This window comes from Rousettus aegyptiacus, unplaced genomic scaffold (assembly GCF_014176215.1).
Source record: "Rousettus aegyptiacus isolate mRouAeg1 unplaced genomic scaffold, mRouAeg1.p scaffold_m13_p_1, whole genome shotgun sequence".
NCBI lineage: Eukaryota > Metazoa > Chordata > Mammalia > Chiroptera > Pteropodidae > Rousettus > Rousettus aegyptiacus.
Genome location: NW_023416284.1, coordinates 74,650,324 through 74,671,428, shown reverse-complemented (window position 1 = coordinate 74,671,428; position 21,105 = coordinate 74,650,324). Strand labels below are relative to the sequence as shown.

Genomic DNA, 21,105 nt, shown 5'->3' with positions numbered 1-21,105 from the left:
CTAGATCCCAGGTAACTTTTCTTGCTGTTTACTCTGTATTTCTGTCATAACTTTGCTTTGATCGAAAGAGGGATGACAAAGCCTCTATCATCTATGCCATTTTCCTAGACATCATTTGATTTATATTTTTAGAAGCTCACTTTTGGCTATTGCAAAAAAAATAGCTTGTAATGGGGCAAAGTTAGAAGCAGGAAGATGAATTAGGAGGTAGTTTTGTAATGAATAAGGTCAAAGACTAGGTAAAGTTGGAATATTGGAGACACACTTTGAAGGTAGAATTGATTTGACTTGCCAGTTCATTGGATGTGAGCAGTGAAAAACAGTGTAGAATCAAACATGAGTCCCAGTTTTTGACCCGAAAAACTGAAAGAATGATGGTGACCTTTATTATGATGGAGAAACTATGCTGGGTAAGGGTTAGAGATGAGGATGAAGACTTGTCCTAGACTTAAAGTTGAAATGTTTGTAAGAATACAAGTGGATGTCCACTAGGCAGTTCCCTAGCTTCTAGCACATAGCATGACACATAATAGGCACTAAGTGAATACTTGTTGAATGATTAAATGAAAGAGATAGTATCAGAAGACGTCTGTATCGTGACTCTATCAAGATTAAATGAAAGAGATAGTATCAGAAGAGGTCTGTATCATGAGTCTATCAAGATTTAAAATTCAGCTGTTCTTCTTTTAAGTGAGTTTCTATGGCAGTTGAAGATGACTTTCTTATCAATTACTAATATATTGATAAAAATATATGGAATGTCTGTGATTTTCAGTCATGGCTTCAGATGTATAATTGTGTCCTTTTTTGACTTTTGGTGTGTCTCCCAAAGGAAAGGTGGATACATTGGTTTGGAAGAAGGGGGAACTTTTGAGAGAAAGAGAGGGAGGGAGAGAGAGAGAGAGAGAAAGAGAGAGAGAGAGAGAGAGAGAGAGAGAGAGAGAGAATATGTATGTAGTGTTTTACTTAGTGAAATTGGCATCAAAATAATTAACCTCCTGTCTAAGTCTGAAATTGTATAAATGGTGCAAATCACCTATGTAAGTTTTTTTAGACATTTCGTTCTTTTGATATGGTTAGAGGGTTTTATTAAACTTTGGCAAAGGGAAATTATGGAGAAAGGAATTAATATCAAAGAGATTTGTCTAATGAAAAAGGACTCAGTCACTTTTAATAGTGTAATTTGCAGGCTGTATTTCTGTTTACCCTTGATCTTTTAAAATTATATCTTTGTTTGCCTCTTCCAAATAAAAAGTAAGATACCAAGCAAATGATATAAATTTATATGACCTATATATTATCTGTCAATGTCCCATAGAGATAGAAAAAACAAGAAAAAAATAGTGAGATTTCCTTTTCAGATCATCAGGTAGTGGAAATTATTACAATTTGCAACATTGGTAGATTATGCTCAGCGTGGTCTGTGCTCTACCTATAGACAGAAAACCTGTGTACCATTTGATACTGTGTTCAATGCATATTTTTATATCTAGTACCAGTTAGAATGCTGAAGTACTTTAAAAATATCAATAAGTACATTATTTCTAAAAACATCCATATAGTGCTTATTTATGAAAATATTTATAACTACATGATTTCATTGAATCCTCACAACAACCTTGTGAAGAAGGTGTTATTTCTTAGTCCAAGAGCATATTACTGTTGATGTCAGAGCTGGGTCCCAAATTTAGGTCTCCTGATTCCAGAGTCTATGTGCTTCTATTTTAGACTGCCTGCAAGTGATGGTCATGCTCCTGGCTGCACATCCAGGGTCCTGAGATTGCAGATGTGGATGACTAAACATAGGGTGAGGAGTATTTGTTTTTCCTTTCTCATTGTTGGGCATTCATTGATTTAAAGCTGCTGGCAAATAATGCATGATAAATCCCTCCTCTATATGTATAAATAGTGGCCTCTTATCCAAAATTAATAGCCTAGAATTCTAGATCATTAACTTGGCTGTATTTTAATAAATAGATCGTAATTCACCATCCAATTAAATTGCTTGGTCTTGGAGGAGTGGTAAAGAGTTTTAATCTCAAGGGAAGTTTGCTGGAAGATGCTCAATATGCTGTCAAGTAACCATTAAGGGTTATTGGTGTTATAGGTTAAATTCATTTAGAATTAGCTATTGATTCTTCAAGAATGAATAGCTTGGCACCTGTTGAGCCTACTCTTTTAGAGTTTTCCAAGTTAGACCCTTTTAGTATAGTAAGAAGGATTGTTTTCAGTGAAAAGGCATAGCAGAAACCTCAATTCCGAGCACACTATACTAAACTACAAATATTGTTACTGTTCCCTAAGGGAGAACTATGGTAGTTGGAACTGAGACCAGTATATTATTGGTGATTAGTAATTAATAACAGTAATGTGAGTCTTTCATACTCTAACTGGAAGCCAATTTACAAATCTCTAGATAGAAAAACTGGACTTTCCTGAGGGTATAAGCCACATGTATGGTTTAAATTTAATTTGAAACTCAAGTATCATAAATACTGAGATTTGGAGCATAGGGTTTTATGAATGAGAGACTTGGCATTAGAAAGATGGCAAGCATGTATCATTTATCAATAGCCGAGCTTAAAAAGAAAGTTCTACCTTGATTATTCACAAAGAAGAATAGGGCTGTAAGTGCCAGAATCTCTCATATATTTGGGGAATAGAGCAACTAGTCAAAGAACTTAGGCTGTTATAAAAACTGGTGATCAAGAAGTGAAAATGTTTGAAGAGTGGTGTTTCATTTTGCACAAAAAGAAATTAAAAGGTAAGTCTTTAGCACCTTCTCTAAAAACAGGAACCATAGATAATGAAAATGACAATTCTTTAATTTGTATCAGTTTTTTTTTGTTAGAAAACCCTTTAAAATATGTTGTCCCATCATGTAGAGAGCAATGTTAATAATGTTTATTTTCCAGAATGGGAAGAGGATTCAAGAAATAAGAATTGAAACTTGGCAGTTGTTGCTGTTTCATAAGGAGAAAATATAATCTATCCCATTAATGCCAAGTTAAAATGGTTGATGGACTCTGTGAGCATGATTCAGGCAAAACGAAACCTGTATGAGAAATAATTTGAAGGAACTAAACTCACCCTGAGATGTATAAATAATTTATATGAACAGTGGACACAGGATAGAGCCCTGGACAAGTAAAAAAGTAGGATTACAGTGACAGCTTAGTTTTTGAAATCCCTTTTTCCTGACTTCTTATGTAATCTTGAAAAAAAATGCTTAACCTTCTGTGGCATTTACACATCTGTTAAATGGGAGTTATATTACCTTTGACTATTGTGAAGTTATACAGTGTTTCTAAAAATTTTGAGCTTCTAGAAAAACTCTTTCAAGTAACAAACGTTATTGTAACAGAAATGATAAAAGTTTATATTCAGAAGAATATACAGATATTGTATTTTGACCGATACAAAGTACTTTGATCAAAGTACGTAAGAAAGTCTTCTAGGTAGGAATGATAGCCATTGATAAATGAAGAAAATAATTTCTTCAGACAGACATGAGTTTTGGATTAGTTTGGAAAGGGATAGTTTAACCTGATATGTTGTTATCTATTGTTACGAAACAAATCACCTTAAAACTTAGTGGCTTAAAACAACAGCCATTTTATTTGCTCATAGATTTAGTGTATCAGCATTTTTTGCTGGGCTCTGTAGGAATGATTCTTTTGCTGGTCTCTTTTGAGGTCATTCATTCAGATGGTTGTAGTCACTTGGTGGTTCAGCCAAGGCTGATCAGTCTGTGGTGGTCTCACATGACTTGGACTGGTGCTGGTGTTTGTCTGGGCTTCTCTCCCTTGTCATCATTAGGAAAAGCAGCCTGGACTTCTTCAGGCTACTTCAGATTTAAGAGGTGAGGAAGCAGATTCTTCTGCTTGTTAATGGGATGAATAGAAAGTAACATCTCAAAGTCTGTATAGGACTGTGGAGAATTGTAGCCATTTGCAAATAACCTAGTATGCATGATAGGGGAAGACAAAGGATGTTTAGGTAAAATAGTCTACTAATAAATTTAAAATCGAAATAGAAGAATTATATCATGGAAAGCTGAGTTATATCAAAACAGCCTATGTTTTACAAAGTATATATGAGTGTTTTTGAAATAGAAAAATAAGAAGTCTTATCTAATAGTTTTTGATATAACTTTTATGTGCAAATACAACTCTCTGAATTGCAATGTAAGACTTGTAATGTAAAACTTACAATATAAAACTTCTTGAAAACAATGTAAAACTATTATTTATGAAAAAGAACCAAGGGAAAAGTAAAGGAATTCATGTCAGGTCTGTGGATTCTTGGGGTCAGTTTGCTATAGAAGAAGGAAAACAAAAGAATATACAGAAGGGAGAATTTTTAAAAAATAAATTTCAGAAATAGTTATGACCTTGGGATGAGTGTATTTGATAAATATCTTGATGTAATAGTCACTGAAAATGATTAGGACTGCCAGTACTTTCCCCAAATTAACCTTTCTCCCACAAATTCCCACCTTTCCCATCTGGTAAATATTTGAAAAAAATATCTGGGAATTATAGTTGTCAAGGATTCTGGGATATAGCAGAGTAAACTGGTTCACTACCCTGCCCTTGTCAATTCTACTCCGTTCTGCCTCTGCCGACCCAAACCACTCCTGGAGCCAACAGATCCCTGGGTACAGGTAAAGCCTGGAGTTCTGTGGAAGTTGAGGTTAAGGGGAGCAGCTGGAGGCCCTCTTCCTGGGCTGGCTGGCACTGAAGACCGGCACCTGACAAGTCCTGAGGGAGGATCCACATGCATTCGATACTACAAAGAGCTTCATCTATAGCAGTTGGGGGACTCCTGGGAGGAAAATTAAAAATCACCCTTACCCCACTGTATGTGCACGAGTGCATGTGTGTGCGTGTGCACGCGCATCCCCTAAGAGACCAAGAAGAAGATGAAGACTTGGGCTGAGTTCTCCTTGTCTTGGAGGTGGGAGAGTGTGAGGAGACTGGAGCAGAAAGTCTTTCCTCCTCATGCCTTCCTGCTGTTACACTGCTAAATCACAGCCATGGAAACCACCACTCACAAGGCTACAGTCACGTGGACCCTCCAACAATTAGACCTGGACCCCAGTGATATAACAAAGAGGAAAGATGGCACCGCAGCCAAAGAGAAGACAGTCTCTGAGAAAAGATAGAACACATGGTTAGTGTGATAAAACAGCAGATGAGGACAGATGACAGTCTGACAAAAAACAGTAAGGCACATAAGGGGATTTAAGGGTGGCACGAAAAGGCTTCCCAGAGATGAAATGCGTGATTTTCCAATCAAACATTTCAGTAAATGACTTGAAGGAGATAATGGTCATTCCTGAGACTTGAATTAGTAGCTTGGTTGGTCAAAAGGAAGAATCTGGAAGCATAGAACAAAATATAAAAGGACGGAATGCACAAGAGAAAATAGATCCAGGACATATAATATGTGTATAATAGGTGAGCGAGTAAGAGAAAAAGGAGCAGATAGAGAAAAGGCAATAATTAATATATAAAAAAACAAATTTTCTGAGCTTAAAAATCAAGACTTGAGTCTATAAATTTAAATGGCTCACCAAGTTCCAGGCAGAATTTATGGAAAAAAAAAAAAAAAAACCATCTCTGTATATATTGGAAGAGCTCTCAAACTCTTAAGAATAAAAAGCAAAATCTTAGGAGCTTCCTGGCAGAGAGAACAAATTCACTACCATTAAGAAGTTCAGAGTAGCAGCAGATTTCTCGTCTGTGACACAGGAAGCTAGGGATAGTGGATTAACTTCTGTAGACCATGGAGACACAAAGCCAGCAGCCTGAAAATCAGCTGCCACTTCCCTGTCAGAGTAAAGGAAATTTACTGTTATGCAAGAAGTCAGAGATGTCATTACCCATTTTCTTAAAAAAATACTCAAGAAAAGAGTATAAAACTAAAAGCATCTAAACAAAAAGAAGATGAAGTGAAATAATAGCAGGGGGAAAATTTTCTAAATTAATTAACTCAAGTGAAAAGGAAAGAATATGTTCAACTGTAACAGCCTTTATATTAAATGTGCTTGAACTGATATTTCCTATTAAAAATAAATAAATAACAGAAGGTAATAAAGAGAAACATTATTATTTGGAAATGTAAAAACACACTTTAAACTTTTGTACTAAAGGGGAAAAGAAAAGTCAATGTAATGTTGAACTGAGTTAAAAAGTAAAACTCAGATATATGGTGTCTAGAAGAAACACTTGAAATAGTGATGAAAGTTGAAAATAAAAGGACGGGCAAAGATCCCAGGCAAATACAGAGAGTCAGGAGAACTAGTAACATTGGTTTTAGACAGGTAGTATTTAAGTTAAAGGCATAAATAGGATAAGGAAAGACATTATATAATGATTTCTAAAAGGCACACCTTATGAAGAAGATAAACTTGTGTGTATAAAATAACATAGCCACTAAATCTGTAAAGCAAAACTGTTAGAAATACAAATACAATTATGGTGAGACACTAATAAACCTCTCTCACTTGTCTCAACCTGTCTTAACTTTGTACAGACCCCTAAGGTAGGGAAATTGAATAAACGAAAAAGTTAGATTTAGTAAATATGCTAGAACATTACATCCCTTGAATACAGAATATTCTTTCCTGGATTTTTAACAAAATTTAATCATATACTGGACCACAAAGAAGACCTTAACAAATTCAAAGGAAAAGAGATTTTTATAGATCTTGTTCTTTGATCATAATCCAGTAATGTTAGAAATAAATAACAGAAGGTAACAAAGAGAAACATTATTATTTGGAAACTTAAAAACACTCTTTAAACTTTTGTACTAAAGGGGAAAAGAAAAGTCAATTTATAAGGTATCTAGAAATCAACAAAAGGAGCACAATTTATTATAAAAACCATGAGAGTGAAAGTATAGTGGAAATTTTACAGCTTTTAGATTTTTTATTATTTATTAAAGACAGTATACCCTATGAAGAGAGAAAAAAGAATGACAAAACAAGCTAAACTAAAATACATTAGAAAGAGGAAATAATAAAGATAAAAGCTGAAGTTAATGAAACAAAAATTATAGAAAGGATACATATAATAGGTGGTTATTTGAAACAATAAAATAGATATCAGATTTATGTGTCTGATTAGAAAACCCATAAAGAGCAAAAAATTTACAAGATTAGAAATGAGAAAAAAGACATACTCAGAAATGTTGGAGTGATTCAAAAAGGATAACAAAGGTAACTGCATTCAACTCTATGGCGAGAATTTGAAAAAAAAAACAAACAGAAGAAATGGATTATTTCCTTGTCAAATATAATGTCCAAATTTGACTCAGGAAGAAGTTGGAAAATTTGCATCATAAGACATTACCATGAAAGTGATTGGAAAAGTGATTAAAAATCTACCACTTAAAAAGGCAATGGAATCATACGGAGTTACAGCTGAGTTTTATGTAACCTTTAAAAAGCAAATAATTGTACTATTTTTTAAACTTTCAGAAGATTATGAAAAGCTCCTTATTCATTTGTAAAATAAACGTGCATTTTAACTACAAAACCCAATAGAGTACAAATCAAGTCTGGAGACTTGAATATAGATGCAAAAATTCTAAATAAAATATTAGCAGGTAGAACCCATCAGTGTATATGAGGATGCAACTAAGACCAGGTAGGGTTGATTCTAAGAATACAAGAGTGGAAACCTATCTGTGCAGTCCCTCACATGATCAAATTAAAGATGGAAAACCATATGACCATATGAATAGATGCCGGAAAAGAATTTAATAAATTTATAGACATCACTAATAAAAAGTATAAGTTAAGAACAAAAAGAATGGATAGAAATCATTTTAATATAATGGACCATTTACCAAAACCAACAATAAGTATCATTCTAAACAGCAAAACAATAAAATTGCAATGTCAGGAACTAAACAGCTTTACTATCACTATGCATTCAATCATTTAACAAGTATTTTTTTTAGCACCTATTTTGATGCTGTTTCAATTCCAATCTCAAAAATCATTTTCAATTTTGATAAAATGATCTGAAAGTTTATAATAGAAGGTTAAGTGCCACTAATAGTTGAGAAAAGAATTCCTTCACATCCTCCAAACCACTGGAATGTAAATTCCATGAGGAAAGGGATTTTGCTCAGTGTTGAATCTTTAGCACCTATAACCGTATCTGGAACACAGTAGGCACTTAATAGTTGAACAAATAAATAAAAAAAGACTACTGAGGAGAGACTTAATCAGTTATCAGAATATACTAAAAAGCCATAGTATTCAAATTATTATGAATGAGGCAGATGGCTAGACAAATAGATCAGTGGAATACAACAGAAAATTTGAAATAGATTTCAGAATGCATGAGAATTTAACATATGGCAAAGGTTATATTTTAATCAGCAAATAATGGATTATTTAACAAATGGAATTGACACAAATGGCTTTTGACCTGGAAGAAAATAAAATTAGAATTCTGTCTTATACCATATGTAAAAATGAAAAATAAAGCAAGACAAATTTTGCAAGAAAATAACTACATGTACAAAATTAAGAACAGTATTAACTAAGTTTAGAGACTTAGAAGCTACAAGAGAAAAGATAAATATAATATTGTACAGAAGTAAATATTTTGTATTTCAAAGGATATTAAGCCAATAAATAGTAAATTTTGGAGAAGTGATTGGAATACTAGGGAAGAGTTTAATATCTGTAATGACAAAGAACATTTACAAATTGACTAGAAAGTCCCAGTAATCCAACCGAATGTGTATATATATATACTTTATATATATATATAATATATATATATAAAATATATATATATTAATATGTAGTTTAAAGAAGAGCAAATGCAGAAGGCCAAAAAACAAAATACTCAAAACTCAAATGATGATCTATCATTCCTCAAGCTGGCAAATTTTAAAGTTCAGGAACATCATTGTTGTTAGGTAAAAAAGAGTACTCATATTACCAGTTGTACTATGTGTTATAGTCTTTCAGACAGCAATCTGGCAATATATTGTAGGAGTAATATCTGGATGACCCAGGAATTCCACTCCCTTTGCTCTTAAAGAAATAAAAACACCTGTATGTAAAGATGCACATTACAGGTTGTTTTCTGCAGTAGTGTGTTGGGAAAAATAAAGGACATAAATGAATGTTTACCAAGAAAGGAATGGCTGGCTCCATTACAATATCTCCAGATGAGGAAATATTTTGCAGCAGTTTAGAAAGGAATTTAGGGCTGTTTCAGTTGAATTGAGAGACTTTCATGAGGCATTATTGAATGAGAAAAGCCAAGACTCAGAAAACTGGCTATAGTATAGTAGCTAGAAAAAAATATTGGAAAAAATATGCTTATGTCTTTACAGTTATATGTACAAGGATCAATACATGTACATGGAAATATATATGGAAGAAAATACACCAGGTAGTTAATATGGGTTACTGGGAATAAAGGGGTGGCGTTCAGGTTGATATAGTTGGAGGGAAATGAAGAGGAGAAATTAACCAAATATAGAATATACACACACAGAAAGACTACTAATAGGTAAACAACAATATATATGATGACTTTTGTGTATGTGTGTGTGTATATATATGTGCATACATATAAATTTGCATGTATATGGGCACATGTGTGTGCACACATACACGTGCAAGTGAAATTTTCAAAGTAAAGATTTCCTATTGGCTCTGAGTTGTTTTATTCAATTATTTATTTATAATTTATGGAGTACTGTACTAAGTAGGAACCTAGATCTAAAGCCACAGTAAATTCTCACAGTCAAATATAGTATGGTAATTGTATCATGGCTCTCTTTGTGTTGTAAGTAGCAGAAATCCAACTAAAAAGCTAGCATAAGCAAAAAACGGGATTTATGGTCATAGGAGCCTTCACATGCAATTAGATTCAGAAACTCGGTTCAGCTCTCATCAGATGGTCTGTCTTTTGCTGTTATCTGTATCTCTGTCTCCTGCTTTCCTTTGTTTCTCTTTTTACATTTAGCTTCATTCTCTCTTATTCTCCCCCTGGAAGGCATGGCAGTTCCTTCATATATCTTTTTTCCTGGTTCTGTGCTCCTTCCTCTGGTTTCTGGCATATTTTCTTTTCCCCTAGCTCCAAATAAAAAAAGTCCTAGGAAGGAGCTTTGACAGGCCTGGTTTGAGTCACATGCCCACCTAGACTGATTCTTGTGAGCTGAGGAATAACTGAGTACTGCGATGAGCCAGGCCTGGGTCACAAATCCACACTTTTGGAGTGAAGAGAGCTGCAGTATTGGGATTAGAGCACACAGCCCTACCACAATCACATAATTTGAGTGAATGTGGAATTTCCCCAAAGAAGCAGCGGCAGCTGGGAAGGCAAAGTGTGTTCTAAAGGAGAAAAAAAGATCCTAGGTAGACAAAGCAACAGATGTCCAGTGAGGAGGCACTTTGCTCAAAATACTGTACAAGCCAAGTTTGCATCTTTGGTGTCAAAGGAATTGAGTAGTGGAGGAAGCAGATTTGAGTCAAATAATACTATGTATTTAGGGCAGTGAAAATAGTCTTTTGTCCAATAGCTTAAGTTGATTTATGGGAATTATATTCGGTAATTATCTATTTGTATATTTTTAAAAGGATTTTAAAATGATTGAAGACTTAAGTGATTAATAAGGAATACTAACTTCATATATTTGAATATGTGATATATTTTTCTAGGAAAAGAAAACCCCCCCAGCTTTATTGAGATATAATTGATATATAATATTATGTAAGTTTAAGGTGTACAACATGATTTGATACATGTATATATTGTGAAATGATTACCACAGTAAGATTAGTTAACACATTCATTACCTCAGATAATAACATGTAATTATTTTTAAAGCAGTGTTAGTATGCCAGATTCTTTACCCAGTACCTGGGTGAGACATACTTTTAGTGGTTGTTTTCATCTGAATGCTCCAGACTTGCTCATCTTAAAGATTTCATTCATTTTAATATTGATTTATAGTAATGCCTGGATATTTAGTAAAAGGAGAAAGATTTATACGATCTGAAGAGGAACCAGAGTATATTGCCTGGATATTTAAGTGTTAAATAAATGACTGACATTTCTATTTCATGAAAAAAAGTTAGTGAGCTTACAGATCATAAAAGAATAATTGATAAGTTGATCCAAAATATCCATTGACAGAACAATCTGGACTGTGAAAATAGCTGAAGTATTTAGCCACAGATTTTTTTAACTTTTTACCATGAAAGATAACTAGGGCAGAAAAATGTCCCCTTAAAGGTGTCTGTTGTCCTAACTTTTATACTAATCCCATCTTTTTCTTTTTGGTTTTACCACCTAAACTTGCATGCCTACTACAGCTTAGTTTTGCCTCTTTTTTTTGAGCTTTCTAGGAATGAACTTATACAGTGTGTGGTCTTTAGAGTCTGATTTCTTTCACTCAACATCAGCATTGCTGTCTGCAGTTATGGAAGGAAGGCAGAGTAGGAACGACTGGAGTGTTTCTCTTTTAGGACCAAATAACAACTAATCATAACCCTAATCATAACCCTATAAAGTCATAGATTTTAGGTTATTATTTGAGTTCTTTGAGGCACCTTAGAGCCGTAAAGAGACGATGAAGTGTTTTTTGAGAACTCTAGCAGTTGATACCCTGTCTTCCCAACAGGAGAGTCACCATGCCGTTTCATGCCATTCCAGGAAGAAACACTGCGCTGGCTGCATTTCCAGCAATGCTACCGGAGCTCAAGGCCGTCAGCCAGTCCTGCCCAGAAGTGCCACTCTCAGGCGGGACTCGATGAAGCATTTCAAGCTGATGGCACGGATTTGCTAAAATTAATCTTAGAATTAAAGTAGATGTCTTTTCCATTGTGTATTTGAACATTTAGTATTTTTTTTGTTACCAAACAGTACCCTATATGAGTTTTTATAAATATGAACGTCATGATAACTTAACTCTATCTTAACATAGTCAAAGGCCTGATAGTTTCTGTGAAAAAGGAAAGCATTGTTTCAAATAATAGCTCAATATTGTCTAAGAAAATAATTTATGTTCACTGAATTATAAACTAGAAATTGTGGCAGGCCCAACGTAGAACATTCTTGCTCCTGTTCTAATGGTTAGAAGCTTGGTGCAGAAAGCATTCATGTGACTGATTATGAAATACTGATAATATAATATCTTTTCACATACACATATAAGCCTTTTAAAAATCTTCATTCCCACCTCCCCAATTTTATTGAGATAGAGTTGACATATAGCATTGTGTAAATTTAAGGTGTACAGCATAATGACTTGACTTACATATATTATTAAACGATTACCACACTAAGTTTAGTTAATATCAGTTGTCTCATAGGTACAAAAAAAAAGAAAAGGTGTTTTTTTCTTGTGATGAGCACTCGTAGAATTTACTCTCTTACCACCTTTCAGATATATCACACAGCAGTGTTAACTGCAGTCATCACATTGGACATCACGTTTCTGGTACCTGTTTTGATCTTATAACGGGAAATTTGTACCTTTTGACCACCTTCACCCAGTTCTTCTTGCACTCTCACCTCTGGTAACCACAAATCTAATTTTTAGATCTGTGTGTGTGTATGTGTGTGTGTGTGTGTGTGTGTGTGTGTGTTTTAGATTCCACCTATGAGATACTTGCATGACATTTCATTTTAGCATGTCTTCAGAGTCCACCAACATTGTCACAAATAGCAGGATTTCCTTTTTATGCCTGAATAATATTCAGTGTGTGTGTGTGTGTGTGTGTGTGTGTGTGTGTGTGTGTGTGTGTGTGTTTATCATAACTTCTTTATCCATTTATTGAGTGATGGACACTTAGGTTGTTTCTGTTTCTTGACTATTGTAAGTAATGCTGCAGTGAACCTTGGGGTGCAACTATCTTGTTGACATTATATTTTCATTCCCTTGGAATATATATCCAGAAGTGGGATTGCTGGGTCATATAGTAGTACTGTTTTTAATTTTTTGAGGAGCCTTCAAATTGTTTTCCATTTACATTCCTACCAACAGTGCGCAATAGTTCCCTTTTCTCCACATCCTTGCCAACACTTGTTATTTCTTGTCTTTTCGATAATAACCATTCTAACAGGTGTGAGGTGATACCTCATTGTGGTTTTGATTTTCATTTCCTTTATTATTAGTGATGTTGAGTGCCTTTTCACATACCTGTTTGGACATACATATTTTTTGGAAAAATGTCTATTCAGGTCCTTTGCCCGTTTTAAAATTGGATTATTATTTGTTGTCGTTGTTGTTTTTGTTATTTAGTTGTATACGTTCTTTATATATTTTAGACGTTAACCTCTGATTATCTATATATAGTTTGCAAATATTTCTTCCCATTCTAAAGATTATCATTTTCTTTGTTGATCAGTTCCTTTAGTGTGCAGAAGCTTTTTAGTTTGATGTTTATTTTTGGTTTTGTTTCTTCTACTTTAGGTGTCATATTCAAAAAAATCACTGCCAAGAACTATGTCAAGGAGCTTTTTTCCTATGTTTTCTTCTAGGAGTTTTATGGTTTCCAGTTTTACATTTAAGTCTAATACATTTTGAGATAATTTTTGTGAGTGGCATAAGATAGATGTCTACTTTTGTTACATATAGCCTTTTGTTGGTGTTTATGTATACTCTGATTTTCTGTACTTTTAGATGTAATTTTGCTTATTTATTCTCACTAAATATTTTACTTTCTATTTTTCTCATATCTTTATGTATATGTTTACATACTTTTCCTTTTTCACACAACTTTTATACATGAGTCCTCTTGATGGCAATGGAAGCAATGACTGCTACAAATTCTACCATTACCATCAACTTCAGTATATGTGGAGTTTAGAGGGCATTAAGGCTGAGTGGGAAGGCAGCTGCAAAGAGACACTAACATGTTTGGTTTGGATGGGCCTTTGTCTGTGTGGCTACCAAGAGGCCTGAATGAATGGGAGCTGTTTAGTAACTGGATCACCAGTGACGAGCCCAGGGCTAGGTACCATTCTGTGAAGGCAGCTAAGACTGAGTGTGGTTACAGCAATAGAACACCTTCTTGTTCCTTGGTTATCATCCTGAAGGTGTTCACCCTACAGGAGAATAAAAAGCCAGCTTTGTAGAGTTGTGAGCAAGATAAAGTCATGTTTTACAATGATGTGGCGTATGTATTCTGAATAGGGTCAGGATCAGGAATGAAGAAAATATTTAGGGCACATGGAAGGAAAATGGATAGAAGAATTGATGTTTGTATCTGTACATCCTTTCTTGTGTGTGCAAGAGTGGATTTATACAAATTGGCTTATGGTAGCTATTTTGAAATACATGTATTCATATACAGCAAACTTAATTTTTTAAAGCCTTACCAACATTTTTTGGCTCATGTCAGAGTCTGTTTACTGATTGACTTCATTTTCCCACCAAGAATATCTTGCCACTGATATCTATCATATTACATACACATTCTTGTATTATAGTAAGTCAGTTAAAAAATTAAAGTCATGAATAAAAAGGAAAATAATATGTGTTCATTAACCAGTGATTCATGATTTCAGAAATTATCCAAGCTTAGCTGCCTTCTGCCTCATCTCTGTTAAGGCAGCATGGTCCATGGAAAATTTTAAATTCTAACAGAGTTTGACTTTCCTTCTCAGGACTGTTACGGCAGCCTTCTGCTATTATTGCTTGGGGGTGTGCTCGGGAATTCAAATACATTTTTATATTTTCCAAGCAAAATTTAATTTAAGACAAATCTACTACCAAAAAAATCACATATATTAAAGAAAAATAACATTTATTTGTAGATTTCTCATATTGCTTCTCCCTTCTGACAATTGAGAAACTAACTGCACATGAAATAAATCTCCAGCCATTTGTCTAAAGCCAGTAGTAGCAACTAAAGGCCAGCATTAAGGACTATTGATTGTGTTATACTTTCTGTTCACTGCAGAAAAGGGTTTAGATGAAATAAAATAGGTGAGTAGGTGAATGTCGAGTACTTCTTGATAGTGCAACTCATGTTTGCAACTATGACTGTGCACGTGTTAGCTGTGTTCTCTTTTTTGGGAATTCAACTTTACTTGTTTATACTGCTTATGTCTGATGTCATAAGCTTCACCTCTTCCTTGAGTGAGTAGATATGGTCTTCAACACTAGTACTGAGACAAAAAGTTTGAAATTGAGTAGTCAAATAACAATCCATATAACAGATTTTTTACACTGGGAAGGTGAGAACAGTTAGCTCTACTTAATATGCTCTCATTTCTACCAAAGTACTTTCTGAAAATGCACTGTAAGCATTTATTCTTAAGGTTTCCCATCTTTCGTGTATCCCTAAGAACTATTTAGACAACTGGTATTTATACCAATGACACTTTGAATTAGTCTATATTGAATGATAGAATTTGATTACAAATGTACCTTTCTGATATGTGTTCCATTCTATTTTCAAGGAAACCAGAATTTGTTACAAGTTTCAGAGAGAAAATCTCTGTATCTAGCCATACTTACAGTGCTTGGGAGTATATTTGACACCATTAAGATTCTTAATTCCTTTTTTACTATTATATATATGGATGGAAAAAGCTAAGCATGGAAATAACACTTTTCTGTCCTGGGGCAGAAATGTGTGAAAAGATGAAGGGGATTTAATCTTTTAAGTCTACTGCTTCTAATCATTGAAGCCCAGAAAATTTCACACAGCACTTTTCAGAAGAACTGTTCACTATATTAGAATCTCTTTTTTCCTTTGCAGACCCCTCATGTGGCCTTTCTAAATATGCATTTGAGACACAGAATTATATGGAGAAGCTGAAAATGCCTGGAAGACTTCTGGTTTCTGTCACTATTTTTCCTGCCATTTTATATCTCTGCCTCATTTGGATAATGTGATATTTAGAGAGACACTTTAATCAGAATTGTTCTTCCACAAGACATCCGGCCAAAGATTGTATACGGAATTCGAGATGGCTAGTCAACTGCCAGAAGACGCCACAGAGTCTCAAGTCTCCGATGAGCTTGAATGTAAGATCTGTTATAATCGATACAATCTGAAACAGAGGAAACCCAAAGTGCTGGAGTGTTGTCACAGGGTTTGTGCCAAATGCCTCTACAAGATCATAGACTTTGGGGACTCCACCCAAGGTGTCATCGTCTGTCCTTTCTGTAGATTTGAGACATGCCTGCCAGATGATGAAGTTAGTAGCCTGCCTGATGACAACAACATCCTGGTGAACTTGACTTGTGGGGGCAAAGGCAAGAAGTGCCTGCCAGAAAACCCCACCGAGCTGCTGCTGACCCCCAAGAGGCTGGCCTCTCTCGTCAGTCCTTCTCACACTTCCTCCAACTGTCTGGTTATAACTATCATGGAGGTGCAGAGAGAGAGCTCCCCATCTCTGAGCTCTACTCCTGTGGTAGAATTTTATAGGCCTACAAGTTTCGACTCTGTTACCACTGTGTCACACAACTGGACTGTGTGGAACTGTACCTCCCTGCTATTTCAGACGTCCATCCGGGTGTTGGTGTGGTTGCTAGGTTTACTGTACTTCAGCTCCTTACCCTTAGGGATCTACTTGCTGGTCTCTAAGAAGGTCACCCTTGGGGTCATCTTTGTCAGCCTCGTCCCTTCCAGCCTTGTTATTCTGATGGTGTATGGTTTCTGCCAGTGTGTGTGTCATGAATTTCTAGACTGTATGGCACCTTCTTAATCTATATGCAAACTAAGAAACTTTACACACATTGCCATGTTTCAGGTTAGGTGATTTATCATTTAGTTTCTTTTATAGTCTCAATGATTAGCAATTATAACATTGACAAAGCCATTGGCCATATGTCTGTGATCTGTTTTCCATCAAATGTCGACACAATTGGTTTTTCTGTATGCTGGAAGTACAAATGTTGAATTCTATTTAGGTGTTAACAAAGAAGCAAAATGTGTAAGCTAAGCCTTCACGGAGCTCTTTGTGTGAGTCTTCCCAGAGAAAGGGCAAGATTTCACTCAGTCCTGCTAGACAGACACAGAAGCAGTGGGGGGTGGTATTAGACCACAGTAGAGGTCTTTGCAAAAGGTTGGAAATGAATTGATTCCTCTTATCATCATCATTGATAGTATACAGTGGGGAGCAGATGGAAGAGGAGATCTATTTCAAGACACACTGATTTGAATAGTGCGCGCTCCCCCACAGCCCTGTTGTTGGAGCTCCCCTGAATCTCCTTCAGCTGTTTTCTCTAAGTTGATGCTGCTCTCTGTGGTCTGCTACTCCAGTTGAGGTGCTTGTCCCTTTGCACATTTCACTTGCCAAGAGGAAACTCGGCTTCATTCCCTTGTGCAGTTTCAATTAAATATCTGTTTTGCCCCATTACTGAAGAGAAATTAAAAATATTAAGCCATATGCATCAAAGTAAACTTCATGACAGAATTTGGCCACTTGTGTTTGAGATGCACCCTTTCCCCATATTTATTTTCCATTCTCCTCCATCTTCTCTGAAATTCTTGCAGAGCAGTTTTGTTCTTGGACATCTTCATTTGCATCTTTCCTTAAAACATTTTAGTTTAGTTTTTTTTTTAAACCACATTATTCAATTAGCCCCACCCCTTTTCCTGAATCAGTTCCCACTTAAATTAGTTGCTATAAGTTTATGAGGATTTTTTTCCCCCATTTTACTTTAAATTCTGTTGTGGACTTAGTTAACTTAATCCTATAATAATTTGGTGGTAAGTTCTGACAGTGGAAATCCAGAAACAATGAATGAGATGTTCTGGCTCACAGTATGATGTGCTGCAAACCTAAATAGTTTGCTGTACTCTGCTGAGTCAATTAAAATGTAATTCTTTAGGTTTATGTGCAAGACTGCATTGCAGTAGGCAAAGCAAAAGGATGGGTAAGAAATACACAAGCTGATACCCTGCTTGAAAAGACTCTTCAAGGGAGTAAAGTGGAGGTGGTGGAGTACAACTTCATGTATTGCTATCCCTATTGTTTTTAAGTCCATTTTAGAATGGATTCATGTTCTTACACAATTTATTTCAAATAAAAGTATATGCTATGTGACTAGAGTTAATTTCTTTTCCTGATGTAGGGTCAGTTGAATGTATATATTTATGAGAAGAAATTGTTTAGCATATTTCAGGTTTGAAGGAATAGAATATCCACAGAAACTAGGCAACAAAACGCCTTTTAGTCTCTAAAATCCAGTACTGATGATGAACATTAAAATATTTATAACTCTTAGAAAGGGGCATTACTAAGACTACTTTAACTTGTTTGTGATAAAACATTTGTTGCGTGATATAGTTACAGTGAACCAGTTCCAATTTCTTTATTCAGGAAAAATTGACACTTATTTTTAGAATAGCAGTTTGATTTTAATTGTATAACTATTTGAGAATACATATGCCCAAGACAAATGTGACAGGAAAGTATATGTGGGGTGTGGTCCAATGAATTTAAGTCCAAGATACAGCTAAATACATTTATGATTTCACAAAATCTAGTTTGGATAGTATTTGAATACAATTTCCAAAAATCCATTTGTACTTAGAGTACTTACAATGGTTAGGAGAAATTTTGTAATTTGGACTTATGTGTTTAGAAGGGTTTTTTTTTTTTTTTAAATACTCACTTTATCTGAACAAAAGATGTTAAATTTGATGTTAGAAATGTAATAGCAGATAAATTGGTGAGCTATGTGATGAGATTTCTAGAAAACTCTGGACATGGGTACTATGCATTTTGCTTATTTGTATAATGTCTACAGTTTTAAACTTGTAATTCTCTGTGTATTGTAATAGTCTTTTTTTTCTGTTTAGTTGCTAATAGGTTCATTTGGTTGTAAGAGTTTAAATGTATGACAACAAAAAACTCTTCATACTGTTGCGTGAAAAAAAGACAATGCTTCAATATTTATTCAGTGTGGTGTTTTGTTTGTCCATTAAAATGTTATTATTTCCAAACCAGACTTTGATTTCTCTGACTCACCATTGAGATTTAATGATTATTTTTGGACCTCTATTTTACATTAGAAAGCTGCAAACATGAACTTCCAGAAAGCCTTGATTCAGCAAATGCCTTTATCATATGTGTGAAGACTTCAGAACCTTCTGACAAAGTTGATCTAACCCATCATACTTCTAAAAAGCCTTCATACTTTTTTTTTTAAGCAGGGGAGAATTAGGGAAGATAAAACAAAAATCTTTATCTTTTAGTATGTTTTCAATTTTAATTTGAGTTGTTTTTCATATTTTGCCTAGGTGTTCAACAAAATAGAATACATTTGGTTGGGGAATCACTAACCTCATGTGGTCTGGGCAAATTTAAAAAATATCTAAATGTGACCATTGTTAGGTAAAATAGAAATAATTTAGGAATATGTAGCAATTAAATGTTTATGATAATTAGTGAATTGGTTTCATATGCTAATCAAGAGTTATAGTTTCATTCATTTCCAAAATCTCTACATTAAAGAGCAAAGAATCAGATTAAGGAAAGCACTTACCTGTGCTAAATAATAACATGAGTGTGAACTCATGCTTATGTGCTGAGAGACCCTTGAGTAATGAGCATTTGCATGGTTATAAACAGTTGCTAGGCCTCAAAGACACCCTGAGTTTGAAGAATTGTCCTAATATGTCAACCAAGTGGACATGGAAGCCAGAGGGACCCAGTATTGATAGGCAACTTGTAACTGATTTAGCAGTTATAAATATAAGCTCTATGACTGCCGGGGTACAGAAGAAGTGGAAGCGAGTTCATGTGAGACACTGCAATGGAGGTAAACTATGATTCTGCACGTTTCTGAATTTTCTTGAGACTTGTTTTTTTTTCATGTTCTTTGTAGGAAAAACAAATACTTGCCTTGATTCTTTTGATAACACCACAGAAACACTACATGTTATTCTAGAGCTTTCCTCAAAGCCTTGATGGTAAGATCCCTGAAAAAGTTTAACCAATTGCTCTTGAAGTTTGACTCTTAGTTTCCACATCTCTGCCCCTTTGTTAGATGTTTACTTCTCTTTACCTCAAACCCTTCCTGAATTTTTACTCCTCTGTGAGAAACTGTAGGCTTACTATTGAGTCTTCCTTTATAAGTTTACTTTTGTGTAAGAGATTTTTTTTTAAAAAGTGTGAATAACAAAACCTTGAAATCTGTGTAAATTCCAAGTGAGTTCTGAGGCAATACAGATTCAGCTTAACTGCTTATATACCATTTAAATCTTGGTATAATCCAAATCTAAGTATACTCAGTGTACAGATGTTTATGGTTTTGACATAAAAGGTGCTTTAAATTTAGGAATACAAAAATAAAAAATTAAATGATAACCTGAATATTATATGCACTAAGTAGGGATCTATACTAATATATTTTAAGTGGTTGAAATTTGATTTAATTAAAACATACCTGGAGCAATTATTCTACAAGCATTTTCATGAACCACGAGTTTTATTAGATTAGCAACATATTAACATTGCCCCTTTAATTGAGATGGTTAGGATTTCGTCAGAGAAAAGAGTAAGTTCTGATTTAGCAGATCGTTTTAGATCTTGGTTTTCCCATGAAGAGTGATGCTTTAGGTAAGAAAGTTTTTATGTTCAGACCCATTTACCTCAGATAAATGTTGATATGAAGACATACATTTGGGAATCTCTAATGTTTTAATAGCCACTGAAGCATCGGGAGTTGCAGAGGAGAGAGCAGAGCGCCAAGGCTAAGCTCTCTGAGTCTGTAACCAGTTTGACCAGTAGAGAAGCTGGCAAAGGGATTGCATTGCATCTGCCAGAGCAGGTGGAAAGTGAGGAATGGAAGCTGGAGAATATGTGGTCACTGGAGCTAAGAGAAAGGAGGTGGAAGTAGGATGATTAGATGAACACAAATGGAAGCAGATTTCAGATTAGTTTACTTAAAGATTTTTTAAAGATTTTTTATGATTTTCAAATACATAAAGAAGTTGAGAGAATCATATAATTCTTACTGGTACAGTTACCACTTAGAGTCAGCATTTCACTTTGTTTTTTCTATCTTCTCTAAAAATAAGACATTCTCCAATTTAACTAAAATATTATATCTAAGACAATTAAAATTATTTTCCTAGTATCGTTTAAT

General features: G+C 34.7%; 1 protein-coding gene across 3 annotated transcripts; it reads left to right on the top strand.

Moving 5' to 3' along the window:
- The first annotated feature begins 1,565 nt into the window (after positions 1–1,565).
- Positions 1,566–18,929, top strand: RNF182 (ring finger protein 182). 3 transcript variants are annotated; one of them, XM_016121283.2, is made up of 4 exons: positions 1,566–1,807; positions 11,703–11,854; positions 12,436–12,568; positions 15,761–18,929. In XM_016121283.2, exon 4 carries the CDS (start codon positions 15,972–15,974, stop codon positions 16,710–16,712), a length of 741 nt encoding a protein of 246 aa, XP_015976769.1. In that variant the 5' UTR covers positions 1,566–1,807; positions 11,703–11,854; positions 12,436–12,568; positions 15,761–15,971; the 3' UTR covers positions 16,713–18,929. The 3 variants fall into 3 exon arrangements, with proteins under 3 accessions (XP_015976769.1, XP_015976772.1, XP_036092887.1); XM_016121286.2 differs by lacking the exons at positions 11,703–11,854; positions 12,436–12,568; XM_036236994.1 differs by lacking the exons at positions 1,566–1,807; positions 12,436–12,568 and having other exon boundaries at positions 11,535–11,854.
- The last annotated feature ends 2,176 nt before the right edge of the window (positions 18,930–21,105 follow it).